The sequence below is a fragment of the Abrus precatorius genome, unplaced genomic scaffold (genome assembly GCF_003935025.1).
Source record: "Abrus precatorius isolate BTA unplaced genomic scaffold, Abrus_2018 Scaffold3, whole genome shotgun sequence".
NCBI lineage: Eukaryota > Viridiplantae > Streptophyta > Magnoliopsida > Fabales > Fabaceae > Abrus > Abrus precatorius.
This window is the reverse complement of record NW_020874373.1, coordinates 9752987-9769447: the sequence shown is the minus strand read 5'-3', so window position 1 is coordinate 9769447 and position 16461 is coordinate 9752987. Positions and strand designations below refer to the sequence as shown.

The 16461-nt window shown below is 31.2% G+C and overlaps 3 protein-coding genes across 3 annotated transcripts; 2 read left to right on the top strand and 1 right to left on the bottom strand.

The window, feature by feature from the left end:
- On the top strand, positions 1–872 carry LOC113863853. Its single transcript, XM_027497607.1, has 2 exons — positions 1–297; positions 748–872. Exons 1-2 carry the CDS (start codon positions 1–3, stop codon positions 835–837), a joined length of 387 nt encoding a protein of 128 aa, XP_027353408.1. The 3' UTR covers positions 838–872.
- A 2635-nt stretch (positions 873–3507) lies between these two features.
- LOC113863638 (probable protein phosphatase 2C 68) lies at positions 3508–6292 on the top strand. Its single transcript, XM_027497283.1, has 4 exons — positions 3508–3817; positions 4647–5011; positions 5712–5948; positions 6044–6292. The coding sequence occupies exons 1-4, from the start codon at positions 3508–3510 to the stop codon at positions 6290–6292; spliced, it is 1161 nt and encodes a 386-aa protein (XP_027353084.1).
- A 3381-nt stretch (positions 6293–9673) lies between these two features.
- LOC113863085 (actin-3) lies at positions 9674–11881 on the bottom strand. Its single transcript, XM_027496500.1, has 5 exons — positions 11798–11881; positions 11648–11727; positions 11174–11567; positions 10317–10930; positions 9674–10024 (listed from the first exon to the last, which is right to left on the bottom strand). Exons 2-5 carry the CDS (start codon positions 11705–11707, stop codon positions 9959–9961), a joined length of 1134 nt encoding a protein of 377 aa, XP_027352301.1. The 5' UTR covers positions 11708–11727; positions 11798–11881; the 3' UTR covers positions 9674–9958.
- Between the last annotated feature and the right edge of the window lie 4580 nt (positions 11882–16461).

Genomic DNA, 16461 nt, shown 5'->3' with positions numbered 1-16461 from the left:
ATGGATACTGCTATTGCTATTGATGCTAAGGTTCAACATGTGACTAAGAAATCTTCCGATGAGCTTCTAAGGAAGTTTGCTGAAGTGGGTAGTGAAAAGGGTGGAGAAAAGAGGAGGAGGAAGAAGAGAAGGGAAGACCGATGTGGGTGTGAGAGCCCTTCAAGCGGTGGCGCCGCCGTGGGGGAAAGGAGGTCCCTTTTACCGCCGAAAGTGACACGGCGGTCGGTGTTGCTCCGGCAGCTCAGGACAAGGGATGTGATGAGAAACAAGTCATCACTCTTTGGAACCATTCATAAGGTGAGACTAATTTAATTTGTATTCTTCAAATGAGCCATGTTGTTGTTGTTGTTGTTATTTATCCATGGCCATTGAATCAGAAAAAGGTTTTTTGTTCTTTTTTAATTTGGGATTGTCATAAAACTTTTGTTATACGAGAATTATTAAATGTGCCTGAGTAATCATGTTTCTGAATTTTTTAATGTTATCATAAAATTGAAGCTTCAATACTTACATTACTAACTACTCTTATAGTCCTTTTTATATGAAATTTTTGAATGCTTATTTTAGTCCTTTTTACAAGATTTTCTCTAAATTATTTATTGCTTTAATATTACTAATTAAATTGTTTAGAATTGTTAACTCTTGTAAAGTAGTTAAAGAGATCTTATTTACTAATAAAAGAATATAATGAAGCATAGTTTAATCAGTTCTTGCTATTTTAATTTTATAATCACTTCTTGCTTGCAGACATGGCGTAGAACCGTGGAAGGAGCCTCAAGAGTTTTTATGGAAAAGCATTATCATCGCCATAAGCGTTTGATCAATGATATTGTTTAGGCTCTGTTGAGTAATTGTAATTGAAAATTCTACAATGCTCTGTGTATATTGCCCCATCAATTGGTTTTGTTCAATTACTCGTGCTATATATTTACTTTTCACTGATTCTCTATTCTTTCCTCTTTAAAGTAATAAAATTTATTAGTTCATTCATTTATATCATTTCCCTTTTCATGCCAAAGAAAAAGAGTAATATAAAAATTGTTGCATAATACTCTCTCTCTCTCCCTTAACACCCTAACTAATTAACTAACACACCCTTCAGAGCAATTTTATCCTAGGACCTTCTTTTTCTCTCTTCCATTATCCATTTCTCCTAATAACGAGTTTAAATTTCAAGATGTTTACAAAAATACTTTTCTTAATATATTTTCTATTATTTGCTATTTTTTATTAAAAAGATATAAAATTATATAAGTTTCACTCTTAATTTGATGAGTTTTACTTAGAATTTTATTTTTTAATAAATTTTAATCAATAATAGTGTATAAGAGAAAAATGTTACTGACACTTTTTTAAATATATATTTAAATAATCATAAATTTGTGCGATAATTCATATTTTGTGAAATACAGCATTATTCTATTGTTATACAACAATAAAAATGTTGTACCAGTTGATGCAACAATCAAAATCAATCAAAATGATATCCCTCTTAATAATAAAAAGATTTATGTTATGTCATGAATTTTTTATATGCAACTCTCTAAAAAGTGTTAAAGGTGGTCTAAGGATACAATAATACTTAAGGAACAAGTGATTCAGCTGAGGTTTGTTGAAACATTAAAAGATAATAGAGGGTAACAGGTAGTGGTGCTCCAAGAAGATGAGATTAGGTGGGGTATAAGTGAACTGAATCTGGGGTTCAAAAATGAAATGCGGCTAATGGTAAAGCGATGATCCTCTCCAAATATCTCACATACATTCATTCAATGTGTTTTAAAAGGAAACTAATTTAATCATTGCGATCCTATGTAAGCCACCACAATTCTTTATGCAAATGTAACAGTTATTTGATTGGATTAAGTTAGGTCAGAATGATTTCGAGCCATTTTTTTTATATTCAAAAGTTAACCAATACAAACCAAATGATGAAATGCAATACTAAATCTCATTCCAAAAGTAAATAAATAGATCTAGTATGGCCATATTCATGGAGATTTCTCCTCTTATATTTATTTTTATGAGGGTATCGATATTTGTTAAACAATTACTGATTAACACTGACGTATTTGTACATTTTAATTATAAACAAATTAACTCTTAGATCTGAAACTCTATATATAATAAAGCACATGACATGTTTTTCCTTTTGGTTTTCAGCTTTCCTAAATTTGTTTCCATTTTGTGGTTCTGAAAAACAATTATTGCTCTAAAACCATGCATTCCTTCTATTAAAATCATGTTATGTAATAATATTTTAAAATTATTTGAGATTAAAATAAGAAAAAAGTGTCACATTAAGATTACTGACTATTCATGTGTACTTACAAGAATACCACATTTTGTTGCTGTCATGTAGCGAATATTTCTCACAGACAACTTCATTATACAAGATTTTTTTTTTAAAAAAAAAAGTATAATATTACATGAAATGTGTGAAAGGCAATGTACTAACTTTAATATCTACTTGGATTGCTTTGAGGAAATATTTATCGAAAAATATTTAATTTTTAAAACTGAATTTAAATATTTAAAAATAATAAATTTTTACTGAAAATATTTATCATACTTTCATAACTTTGATATGATAAATATATCTTTTAATAAAAATTATTATATAAAATTAAAAATTAAAAGAATCAATATTTATCATTTGAAGGAGTAAAATAAATATTTATACATGGGTGGTGTAATTTGTAGGTGGGTCCACTCAAATCAGTGGCAATTGTGTAAAAAGTCGTTGTCAGCTTGAGAGGTGCAGTGCCTTTTAAAAATATATATAAGAAAAGTAAAACTTGAGGTCCAAGAGATAGATAACACCACCAAAAAAGGGAAAACTAAAAATGGAATTGGAAAAATGGAAAAAATTAATAAAGAAAAGGAAAATGAAATTAAAAAAAAAAAATAGTCCTAAAACTGATACGCTGCTCTTCGTTTCAAAGTCAACATAAGCTTTCGTCAACTTTCCTCTCTTTGCCACTTCCACACTCACTCAGCATTCTTGCCATCTGCACGTTCTTTGGAAACCACAGCGGTTTCTTGTACTACTATATTGGACTTATTGCTCTCTCTCTCTCTCTCTCTCTCTCTCTCTCTCAATATTCTTCTATATCAACACTAGTCACAAGATCATTCACTCCCACAAGATCTTCACCTTTGTTTTGGAATTCCAATAACAAATTCTCTCTGCTCATAACCCACGTTTCAAACACTCTGATTTGCACTTCCACAACTCTCTTTCTCATTCTTCAAATTGCAACTAATTCATTCTATTCTTTCTCTCTCTTCCGAATTTGAAAGTTAGTTTTTTTTCCCAAGTGTTACCAATTGTTACCTCCAATCTCAAAGTACAATCTTTCCAACAACTTTTCTTGGCTCAGGCAGATACTTATAAAAGAAATCACATTTTTTGCTTGTGGGTATTGTTGTGAAATTCAGAAGATACCAAAGTTTGAGTCTTTACAAATCTTTTTCTTTCTAAGGAGGTGTTTGAGAGGGAAATGTGGGATGTTTTCTTGGCTTGCAAGCTTGGTTTCTTCATGCCTGAGTCCTATGAGGCGCTATGCCCGCATGGGCAATGATGACACTAGTGATGATGGTTCTTCAACTGCTGAGCGGTCTCTTTTCTGGCGTAGAGACCTTGGGAAGCATTCTTGGGGTGAATTTTCCTTCGCTGTGATTCAGGCCAATGAAGTTATTGAGGATCATAGCCAGGTTGAGATAGGCTCTGATGCTATCTTTGTTGGAGTTTATGATGGCCATGGAGGTCCTGAGGCTTCCGTGTTCGTCAGGGATCACCTCTTCCAGCATCTAATGAGTGAGTCTTCTGAGATTCTTTGAGTGTTTCTTGTTTCATTTTGAATGTAAATTTCCATTTTGGTTTTTTTGGTCGCATGTGTGCAACTTATTAATTATTATTTTATGATCATGTAGATTGTGCCTTCTTGTTGTTATTTGTAATTAGCCCTTTGGCTTATATGGTCTTGGCCCCGGGTGGTTTTGGTTTTATTGTTGCTTTGTTTTTATTGCATATGTTTGCGGCTGCAAGAGACTGAATAAATTTCAGTTTTTGGTTTCCTTTCTCTCCCCTCTTTTTCTTTTGATTCTTTGAATTGTGCTCTTTTATTTATTTGGAAAGAGTGGGGGATGGATTGGAAACATGAATCTGAAATTGAAAGGAACCAAATATTGATTGTATACCCACGAAGAGAGAATATGGAAAATGTTTTCTTAGAACAATCTTGTTTATCCAGAAGTTCATCTTACTACAAACGTTCTTGTGTTGTGTGTGTGTGTGTGTGTGTTAGAAATATGGAACAAAAACTTCTCCATTTAAGATGAGATCTAAGACACATGCCACAAATTGATTTTCCTGCCAATTTAGGATTGATATGGTTTATGAAATTCTATTGTTTGTTTTCATTTTCTGAAAGTCTTGTTGTAGCTTTTTGAGCTAATTTAACTGATGTGTACTTGTGTGAATTAACACACATAAAAATATAAATACATAATTGTCTGACTTGCAATATATTTGCATTAGTTTAGCTCTTCATTTTCTTTTCCCCAAATCTTATTCTGTCTTGTGTAGCAATGGTACTGCGTTGTTTTATGCAATTACGGAAGTTTTATGTTGAACCTGGTTACAGGTATTGCTAAGGATAATGGTACTATCTCTGAAGAAACCCTCAGGGGTGCCGTTTCTGCTTCCGAGGATGGGTTTATGACTGTTGTCCGTAGGAGTTTTAGGATTAAAAAAGTGATTGCAACTGTGGGTTCCTGTTGTCTAATTGGTGTTATCTGGAAAGGGACCCTATATATCGCTAATGTTGGAGATTCCCGTGCTGTAATTGGTTCCATAGGTGGATCTAACAGGATCATTGCTGAGCAGTTGAGTAGAGAGCACAATGCCAATATAGAGGAGATTAGAGAAGAACTCAGGGCTTTGCATCCAGATGATCCAGATATTGTAGTCAAGAGCCGTGGAGCATGGCGCGTTAAAGGCATCATCCAGGTTTTGTTTTGCTTTTCACATTTATAAAGAGTTTGTTAGTAGTTTATGTAGCCTTTGTCTCTGTTTTGGCTTCTGCTTAATTTTAGTATTTGTAGGCTTTGAAGACTACACTCGACTTCCAACTATAGTCTCATGCCTTGAACAGAAATGAAATTTGTGTATTATTCCTGTTATTATTTTGCATGATATAGGGTTGTAACTCCGTAACACTACAGGATAGTCATGTGCCAAAGATAACTCACATTGACCGTCGCATAACAGTTTTATGCTCCTTGGATTATTTATGGACCTTTTTTCATATTTTTCTTATTATCTTATCGGTGGTCTCAATCATGTGTGACTAGAAGCTTTTTGTCTCGTTTTTTGAGAGTTCATATTACATATTAAATGTTACATGTATACGTTTGTATATTAACGTTTTCTGTAAGATTTTGTATCAAAAGTAATAGGTTGTGTTGCAACTCTTATATTTTATTGCAAGATTATATTTTGGTTGATTTGAGTGTATGGAAATTATAACTAATTATCCAGTATGTGTACACTGCTGTACTTTATAGGACCTAGTTTTCTAGCAAGGTGTCTCTACTTCAATTACATGCTTAAATTTTTAGGACTTTTATGCAAGCCATATTTAATTTCTGCACTACATTTGTGCCTCTTATTAACTCACGGTTTTCTCTGTTCACTTAACTGCTATCAGGTAACCAGATCCATAGGAGACGCATATTTGAAGCGGCCGCAGTTCGCTTTAGATTCGTCATTCCCACGCTTCCATTTGACTAAAAATATTACCAAAGCTGTGCTGACAGCAGAACCATCTGTAATGTCAAGAAATTTACAACCCCGTGACAGATTCATCATATTTGCATCAGATGGACTTTGGGAACTCTTGACAAATCAGGAAGCAGCTGACATTGTTCATAACAATCCGCGAAATGTATACTTTTTGTACTTGTTCTTCTCTTTTCTTTCTACAATCTTTGCGCTTGTTTATGAAAAGGCTCTTACTTTTTTTCTTATGCTATGCTTCAGGGGATTGCAAGAAGACTTCTTAAGACTGCTCTAAGGAAAGCAGCTAGAAGGGCGAATATGACATATAAACAGCTTCAGAAAGTTGAGAAAGGGAAAAGAAGGGATTATCATGATGATATCACTGTGATTGTTGTGTTCATAGATCATGGGTTGCTTGGGAAGAAACCTAAAGTACCAGAGTTGTCCATAAAAGGGTTCATGGCCTCGGATGGACAATCAAATTTTAAACAAATCCAGGAGCTTATGTGATACACAAGGATTTATTTTTTTTTTCCTTGAACTATAGCAATAAACTTGATTGCCTCTTCCTAATTTTGGGAAGGGAAGTTCACAAAAAGTTCTATAACAATTACACACAATTTTGCAGCATCCAATTGTTCATTTTTATCATTTCTTCACCTATTAAGGTGTTGGAGGTGATAACTTTGCATTGTTGCAACTTGTATATGCTACATTGAAAGAATGGTTTAACGCTAATGACCAAAATTTGTGTTGATTTTTTTAGTCCCTTTTGTTCATGTGGCTTTAAGAAATCTTGGGAACTCTTCTATTTTGCAATTTAGGAATCAAGCATGGTTCACTTCCAATGCTTAGTTTTCAGTACATTTAAAAATAACTAAGGAGTTAATGGTTGTTAGGAAAATAACTAAGAAGTTTTCAGTATCTTAAAGGTTAGTTTAAAAATTTGGTTTTGTAAAGAAAAAAAAAGGTAGAGGATAAATATTTTATTTTAAAATTAAAGTAGTTATACAATATTTATAAAAATACATGAAAATTAAAGATTTTAAACTTTTATATATATATATATATATATATATATATATATATATATATATATATATAAAGTTAGAGAATGTTTATTATAAAAAAAAAATATGTTTTGTAAACTTCAATTCGTAAAGTTGAATTTAAGGTTAAGCACATAAAGTGGTAAGATTTTATTGAAAAAGGATGTTTATTACATTAAAATTATAAGATTGTGATAATTTTTTTTAATATTATTTTTAGGTTCTTAATTTTAGTTCTTAAGTTTTGAGATTAACATTTTATTTTAAAAAACATTGCGCTCTTTTCTTCCAAAATTTAACTTCTCAATGTTATCCTAAAACAGAAGATGTAGAAGTTAATTGTAAAAATAACAATGCACTTCTAAATTTTTTAAAGTATTTTTTTCCAAATCTTTTAGGAAATATAAATTCTTATATTCGTCATCACTTGAACTGATTTGTACAGTAACTGTTCTCTTTTCGCTTTGCATTGTAAATTTTTGCATGTTGTTTGTTTCAACTGTCAATTTTGTGTTTTTTTATTCATTTATTTTTAATTTGTACAGTTAGAAGCCAAGTAAATATGCAATTTAAGGAAAATAATTTTTCTTGGGTTTCCATTTGAAAGATATTTTGAAACTGTCACGGAAATGCATGCAATAACCACCCAGTTTTCAAGTTTCAAGCACACAAAAGCTGGATAAAAGTATAAAGATAAAAATAAGACTTTTAAGTTAAAGGCAAATTAAAGCATCAAAAGAACAGTGAAGAATCAACGAGAAAGTAATACACAATTGGTTCGAATAAGTGGTTTTCCTCCCAAGGTTTGATACCCACTTTGAAATACTCATTCACACTCAGGAAAAAAGGTCTATAATTGCAACAATTGGGAAAAAAAGAATAAGGAAAACGAAAGTGAACATAGTTTTTATAAGAGTTTAGCCAAAATGAGAACCTGCATCTTTCTAAGCTACTAAAGTTAGATTCCCCCAAGAACCCTGTTAAAACAGCATCTCGAGAACAATCGTTGAAGAGGGTGTATTTAAATTTCCCTTAGTATGAATTTTCAAGCATGTAAATTAAAAATAATAATATTCAGCTACTAACAAAGTTACAACACAATTAATATAAGAAAGAGGTGGTATCTACTTTGATAATTTCTCCACCGGACTATTGACCTTAAAATACTCTTGGTATACAAACAAAAAAAAAAATAGCTACTTTGAAACGAATGCACATTAAAACTTTTCTAAATGAAAAACCAAAAATACACTTAGCCATTATTCCAAGAATGAAGGAAAATGCGTAGAAAACAAGCTATGTGGAGAGAGAAGACGATTTTTTAGGCATTTTTTCTTGTTTGATGAACACAAAAGGGGGGAAAATACCTTGCTGTTTCTTTCTAATATTGGAAGAGCACATCAGGGGAAAAAAAGTTTATTAAAATGAGTTGAAAACAATTGATAAAATTTATAAATTATTCATGAGCCTTTTTTTTTTAAATAAGCTTTAAGTAGCATTCGATTAACATGCACATTTTAGTTATTTAATATTATTCTTTTTCTCCCTTGTTTTAGTAAAAGGCCTACTGCTATCTCTACCAGTCTCTCCTTAGATTTAAAAAAAATTAATTTTATATTTCTTCAATATATTTCTTACAACCAAACGAAGCATTAGCTTTCTTAGCGTGTTGGAATATTACAAACTTTATTTTATATTTTTTAAATTAATTTAATTAACAATTGTAAAGTATAAAATCATTCAAGTTTTGATGTATGCGCGCTGAAAAGAATGTTTGAATAATATTATTATGTAAAAGTAGTGTAACTCGTTAGAGAAGTGTCAGGTAAAGATAAATTTCTAGGATTCAATTTCAAAATTTGCAAAATTTTAGTGTGGGCATTATTTTTAATATTTTTTCCGCAAGCTATGAGGATAAAGACCTGCAACTCATATGCTCTATTCTTTGTACTTTTTTAATATTTAATTATTATTTTATCCATAACTTTTTGTTTTTTTAATAGTTTTTTAAAAATTCATTATTGACTATCTTTGACAGTACATACACCAAAAATCACACTTATATTTCCGTAATTTTTCAAAAAGTACTATATTTTTATATATATAATTTCTTATATGAAAAAAATAATCCAAGAGAATGTGCGAAAAAATAAATAAATCCATAAACAAAAATTAAAAATATTTTTCCTTTTATTTATTTATTTATTTATTTATTTCTCTTCTCTTTCTTTTCACTCAAAGCCACATAAATAGATTGGACAGTATCAAATGGTACAACACTGTAGATAACCCAGGACCCTTTTTAAATTTATTTTATGGTCAAATATATTTATAAACTATATTTTAAAAATCATCTAGACAAGATTGAAACAGCACTGCCTGCAGGCGATAGCAGTTCATCTCCTACACCTTTTTCCTGTGTGAATTCAGTGGATTCTAGTTTTTCCTCCAATTTCATATGCTACTGACACTAACAAAACAACACAAGAATTGCAATTTTGACAACGTGCAGTGCAATGGATGTGCCACTTCTTCTATATCTATTTATTGTTGTCTGAGCATTTTATCCTTCTAATATAAATACCAATGATTACATTATTACTTAAAACTTTTTACCACAGGTCACACAAACTAGTAAGATATAAAACCAGTAATTTTATGGTCTTTGCTTTTTTGGTTCCCAATTTCTATTCTTAGTTCCCAGCATCATTTTCATTAAAATGTTCTAATGATTTTTAAAAAAAATGAATTTACCAAAGCTTAGATGTTACTGACACTGCCGTATAAATAATACACCAGCAGTTTTATCATTATCAGGATAAAAGGCATGCCACTTCGTTGATCAGAATACTTGTGAAAAGAATAGTTGATTCAACCAAACCAAAGCATTAACAAATATTACACATCTCTTCTACAGCAAAATGGGGGAAAATTTTGAATCTTACATATCTTTCTAGCCTTATGCTCTTATCCCAACATATCAAGAAAAGAAAACACAAAGAAACATGATAAAAGAAATGGTAAAGAATAGGAAATGAAAGTTCCTCAACCACTTGATCGTATATCTGTAGTACCAAGTATATATAGTAATTTCCCTGGTCCAGCTTTCATTCGCCATGATTAAAACTTAGAAGCATTTCCTGTGTACGATTGATGGCCCAGATTCATCATATTCTGCCTTTGAAATCCACATCTGCACATGGAGAAAAAAAAAACAAAGAAGGAGCACATTGATTAGCTGACCTTCAGCAAACTACATTTGTTATAACATTGCACTCTATCAAGTCCCACAAGCTCAATGAAAAAAGGATATACTTCATATATTAGTTTAATACCTTTGATCTACCTGAGTATAATAATTGATTGTTATTTCGTCCTATAATTTTTATCTTATTAAATTTCTACTTATTGTTGAAATAAAACTTCCTCATTTGATTTGTTTGCTGTTGCAAATGGGATTAACTAATTATAGTGATGCACTTCACCTGTTGGAAGGTGCTGAGAGATGCCAAAATGGAGCCACCAATCCAGACACTGTACTTCCTCTCTGGGGGTGCTACAACCTTAATTTTCATGCTACTTGGTGCCAATGCGGTAATCTCCTTGCTCATCCTATCAGCAATGCCTGGGAACATTGTGGAACCACCACTCAACACAATGTTACCATAGAGATCCTTCCTAATGTCCACATCACACTTCATGATGGAGTTATATGTTGTCTCATGGATACCAGGAGACTCCATCCCGATCATGGATGGCTGGAAAAGAACTTCAGGACAACGGAATCTTTCGGCGCCGATCGTGATCACCTGTCCATCAGGTAACTCATAGCTCTTCTCAACAGCTGAACTGGTCTTGGCAGTTTCCAATTCCTGCTCATAATCAAGAGCAATATAAGCTAGTTTTTCCTTCATGTCTCTCACAATTTCTCGCTCCGCTGAGGTGGTGAAAGAGTACCCTCGTTCGGTCAAGATTTTCATCAGGGCATCGGTGAGATCACGCCCTGCAAGGTCCAAACGAAGGATTGCATGTGGAAGGGCATAGCCTTCATAGATAGGAACCGTGTGGCTCACACCATCTCCGGAGTCCAACACAATACCTACAACAACACAGAAACCACATCAACACCAAGAAATACCCATGTCCCATGAAAACATTCTCATTATTAAGCTTTTAAACATTCCCTAACTCATGATCCGCAAGAAACATAATTGCCGAGAATCAAAAAGTACATTTTTTAATGTTCAAGGATACTCAGAAGAATGAAAAAAAGGATCAAACTCTAGACCACTTAATCTTGAACAACAAAACGAAAATATGAGTATGAAGGAAGAATGATTACCAGTAGTACGGCCACTAGCATAAAGAGAAAGCACGGCCTGGATAGCAACATACATAGCAGGAGTATTGAAGGTCTCAAACATGATCTGAGTCATTTTCTCACGATTAGCTTTGGGGTTAAGTGGTGCTTCAGTAAGAAGAACAGGGTGTTCTTCAGGAGCCACACGAAGCTCGTTGTAGAAAGTGTGATGCCAGATCTTCTCCATGTCATCCCAGTTACTAACAATACCATGCTCAATTGGGTATTTCAGAGTCAAAATACCTCTCTTTGATTGAGCCTCGTCTCCAACATAAGCATCCTTTTGCCCCATCCCAACCATCACCCCTGTGTGACGTGGACGACCCACAATGCTCGGAAACACCGCTCTCGGTGCATCATCTCCGGCAAAACCAGCCTACCACATTTTTATTAATTATTAATACTAATTCACATTGTTTTATTTTTAAGCTTTGTAACTAACAGATCCATTCATACCTTCACCATTCCGGTTCCGTTGTCGCAAACCAACGGTTGAATATCCTCGGCGTCTGCCATTGTCGTTTATGATACTGGTGCCTGCGAAAACGCACCAAGTTAATAGACAAAAAGAGAGAGAGAGAGAGGTTTCTTAGGACATGGGTGTACCTAGGAAACGAAGGAATGTGGGCGTGACGACGTGTGTGTGGGGGAGTGTGTTGTGTCGTTTGATGATGTTGTGTTGTGTGTGTGAGGTACCCGCCCCTGTGGTTTAAAAAAGGAAGGTGTGGGGAAATGAAATTCGGGTGAAATGAAGAGGAAATTGAATGTGGTGTAATCGTGACCGTCTGTTACGAAGATGTGATCCACGGGCCACGTTTGTTGTTGGAAATAGCTGGCACTCTTGCCCTTTTCTTACTTTCCAGTTACACCCCATCACGCATTTCTCCCTAAACTCAAATAACCCACTCTCTCTGTATTATTGAATTTCATTATTCCGCTTTTGTCACCAATTTGCTTTGTAATTTATTCAACTTATTTCTTTTCTCCTCTGCTCAATGCAATGTCTACTGTTCCATATTGGATTATTTTTTGTGAGTAAAGGGAGGGTTTCCTACACTACAGTGATTCGGGCGGTTGGTGGCCCCTTCGAGAGTTGCGGGTCCTTGCCGCTGCATGAGTGGTAGCTCACGCTCAAAACTCCTCCGACACGAGTCCTAGTCGTTGCGCTGCGGTCCGTTTCCCGGCTTCGCTTGCGCGATTTTTTGCACTTATTTGATTATTGGTTTCATCCCCGACCCTAATGAATCGAGTATGTATGAAGGGGTCAGCTAGTATTCACTTATGATTTTGAAGCATGTTTACAAATGACATTAGTTTAAATTCTCAATAGAAAGTTGATATGACGAATTAATTTTATATACAGATTATGACACCACAATAAATTATGATATGATGAGAAGAGGAGGGGCAAATTAGGAAAAGAGAAAGGTCCTACAAGTAAAGTAAACGAGGCTTGTTGTTTAGAAGAAGGAACACAGCTTTTGTTACAATGGGGTGTGTAAGTGTAACTTTTGAGAGGTTGATGGGTGGGAGTAATGATACATGGGACGGTGCAAAAAGTGAGAGAGCAGAACATTGCCAACTCAGCATTCTGATTTGCAACTGTCCAGAGAACATGTCGGGGTGTTTTGCTTCCTGTGGTCGCATCCACCCAAGCTTGTTCTTTCCACCTCACTCCTTTTAACTTTGGTCCCTACAATTGGATCCTTCCTTGACCACTACAGATTCTCTCTAAGATCAACGATCAACGACTATCCTCGCTTCTGGTTCCCATGCACAAAGACGTGCAGCGGATAACTGCCAATCAAACACACAACGTGGTTTCCCATTTCGGACAATCCTCCTTCCCCGTTGACGACCTCTTTTTTTTATTTTTCTAATAAAAAATGTTACCCCGATATATTATTACTCGAAGAAAATTAAAGTTTATTTTATCTAAGTATGTCTATACTGCTTTTTTGGATGAAAATAAAAGAGTGAAAGAAATAAGTACAAACATTTTGTTGTGCTAATTAACTTTTTAATTTTATTTTTTAATTTATTCATTTTTTAATATTTTTTATTTTATTTTTGTTCTTTAATTTTAAAAATTAATTACGTCTGTAATTTTGATGAATATACTTAATGATGTGATATTTATTGATCTTTTTATTTAACAAAAAAATATATTAAATAAAAATATTTTTTATGTGGGAATAAAGAGAATAAATCACAGTCATTAAATTGTGAGATAAATAGTTAATGTTTAAATATAAAAAAATAATATTTATGTATGATTGTATGGTTTAAATCTATTTATTTTATTCACGTAAAATATATTTTTTACTTAAATGATACTTTTATTTAAAGTTGTTTCTATGTAAATAAAGTCTCTTCTTATTCTTTTAAGTAGTACGAGAAATTAATCTATGAAATTACAACTATCAAAAAAACTTAGTCTTTATAAGAAAAATAATTATCAACATTCATAATATTCAGGCAATTTAATCCTTTAATTTGGTAGTACCTATTATTTTGGTCCCTAATATTATTAATTTAGTCAAATTAGCCTTTAAATTTTATAATAACTACTAATTTAATCTCTAAACTCTACAATCATCACCTGATTTGGGCCTTGACTTATTACTGACCAAATTAACCCGTATAAGTATATAACAAAATAAAATAAGATGAACTGAGTAACGTGCATCAAATTTAAGGAGAAAAATGGTTGACAATAGTAAAAAACGGGATCAAATCATCATATTCTTAAAATAACGGGATGAAAATTCCAATAACTGTTAATTTCAATATTTGATTTATTATTTTTATATTTTAGATGATAAAATGTCTGTGTATTTTACGTAATTTTGAAAGTTTATTTGATGGATTGCTCTCTTCTTTAATTTTTTTAATTATTATTTTCATAACTAAAATGACTATAGATTATAATTTTAATCACTAATTTGTCAGTTTAGTTATTCTTCTTCTAAAATGGTGCTTCTATCCACTTCAAAATTGGGCAACATTAACCTGCTGAAAAATTCAAAGATGAAAGTTTTGGTAATTGAGCAAAATAAAGTTGCTTTTGCAAAATAATTTCCCCAATTATTTTGGTGAAATTTGTGGTTTTTATTGGAAAGCTCGTTAGGCAAATAAATGTAAGTGTAAAAAATTTCATCCCATCAGTGTAAATAAATAAAAAGATTTTTGTTAATTTCGATCTTTATGACTGAATTTAAACTAATAATAGTGAAATTTTTTAAATTTTATTATTATATTATATATGTAATAAAAAAAAATCTGTTTTAAATACTTAAATTTTAACTTTAGGAAAAAAATTGTTAGCCACTTGTAAAGTAAAGAAGAAAACCTTTATTTTCATTCCTAGAGATATGATGAAGGTTAAGAGGGAGGATGAAAATGAATAAAAAAAATTATTTATTTATTTACTATTATTATATGAGCATGTGTGTTGCATTTTTATTTCTTCTTATATCTAAATTATTCTCTCTTACCTCTGATAATATATATATATATATATATATATATATATATATATATATATATTAATATTAATATGTAATTTTTACTAATTGCCACTTTAATAACTTCCATATTATTTAGAATGCGCAAAATTACTTTATAAAAAGTAACAAGTGCAAGTGGCTGATTAGTATATTCTACCCCTTCTAACAGAAATATTTTATTGAAATTTTTTTTATCACAATAGTTAATAAAAAATTATTTTTAAAAGGCGTGTAATTAATATTAACTAGTAACTACAATTAAATAAAAAGAATGATAAATAAAATCTTTAAATATACTTTTAGATAAAACTAAACTTTTAAAACACCTACGTTAAGTCTAGGACTTGTATTTAAAAAACAAGTCAACATTATACATTATAAAACTTAACTTAATCGGACAATGATAATGAATAAAAATTAATTATGTATTTTAATAAGTAATTTACACGAATAATCATGTCTTCAATAGTACAAGTTTGTAATTTAATTTTTTATCATTACAAATTCATTTATTAAACCGTTTTTTGAAATTAATCAAAACAAATTTTTCATATAATCTCAAAATAAAGTAAATGGGTCGGCTATATTGGGGAAATTATAGGCCAAAGTGAAAACTTTAACCGATGAACAATCATTTAATATTCTCAGTATTTATTTTTTTGGCAAAAATCACGTGAAATGATAAAGATGACGTATTACATATTTCAATTCTCAAAGTAGTGAGTGTAATGGCAAAGCTGATTTTGAGTGTGAGAACTTTTAACAATGGAGCAAGTTAAGCAAAGTAACAGTAAAATAGTGTTGAAAAATAAGATTATAAGTAAAAAAATCACACAGAAGACAAGAACTACGACTAAAAAAATACAAAAATTTCACCCTTTATCCCCACTTGTGTCAAATCACTATTTGTTCCTTCAAAAACATGATTTCAGTTTATTATGACTAGCTCTTTTTTTGATGGGTTGCTTGAGATGCGTTGCCAAGAGTAGAAGAATATACAGGATAATCAATCGTATTATTCAATTCCTCTTCAATTAATTCATATCCATATTAGCTAAAAATATTGCCTATAACTTGACCGGTTCAAATTGAAGATTTTATCAATTTTATTTTTTAATAAAAAAATAAGTATCAATTATCTTTACATACACAACACATATTTTTTATTATTAAAAAATAAATAAATGCTAGTTCTGTAAATATCAACATAATGTGACAAAAAATATCTCAACAAAATATATTTCATAAATGCTTTATTTTAACAATCTTTTTTTAATTTTACCTTATTAAAAAAAAAACTTAAATAGTCATTCTCGCTCTATCTAGGTCATTAAAATTATTAGAATATTTTTCCTTCTTTTCAAAACATATTATTCAAAAATTAATAAATTTAAATTCATTTTATTGAGTTGAAAGCCTTTTTATTTTAAAACTATGTATAATTAATTTTAATTTTTTGAATATAAACAAAGAAAGTTGAGATAGTTGATAAATTATGTATCATTTAAATATATTATTAGCATTTCAATTTATAATTATATATATTATTGAGTATGTGAGTTAATTTAATAAATTCGTGTTAACTTAACCTTTAAAATCTTTAATTTGTGCATATGAAAAACTCTTCATTAAAATAAATAAAATTCAATTTAGTATATATTTTTTCTCTAATTTATTCTAATTTTTTATGAAGTTTAAACTTGCTTAGTCTATTTAAATATAAATTATGAATTTATGTTAAACTCATACTTCTTTTATAAA

Coding starts and splice junctions, on each gene's coding strand:
- LOC113863853 (XM_027497607.1), top strand. CDS start 1: ATGGATACTGCTATTGCTATTGATGCTAAGGTTCAACATGTGACTAAG. Junction 298..747: donor TCTTTGGAACCATTCATAAG/GTGAGACTAATT, acceptor TCTTGCTTGCAG/ACATGGCGTAGAACCGTGGA.
- LOC113863638 (XM_027497283.1), top strand. CDS start 3,508: ATGTTTTCTTGGCTTGCAAGCTTGGTTTCTTCATGCCTGAGTCCTATG. Junction 3,818..4,646: donor CCTCTTCCAGCATCTAATGA/GTGAGTCTTCTG, acceptor ACCTGGTTACAG/GTATTGCTAAGGATAATGGT. Junction 5,012..5,711: donor GCGTTAAAGGCATCATCCAG/GTTTTGTTTTGC, acceptor AACTGCTATCAG/GTAACCAGATCCATAGGAGA.
- LOC113863085 (XM_027496500.1), bottom strand. CDS start 11,707: ATGGCAGACGCCGAGGATATTCAACCGTTGGTTTGCGACAACGGAACC. Junction 11,568..11,647: donor ACGGAACCGGAATGGTGAAG/GTATGAATGGAT, acceptor AAAATGTGGTAG/GCTGGTTTTGCCGGAGATGA. Junction 10,931..11,173: donor TGCTAGTGGCCGTACTACTG/GTAATCATTCTT, acceptor GTGTTGTTGTAG/GTATTGTGTTGGACTCCGGA.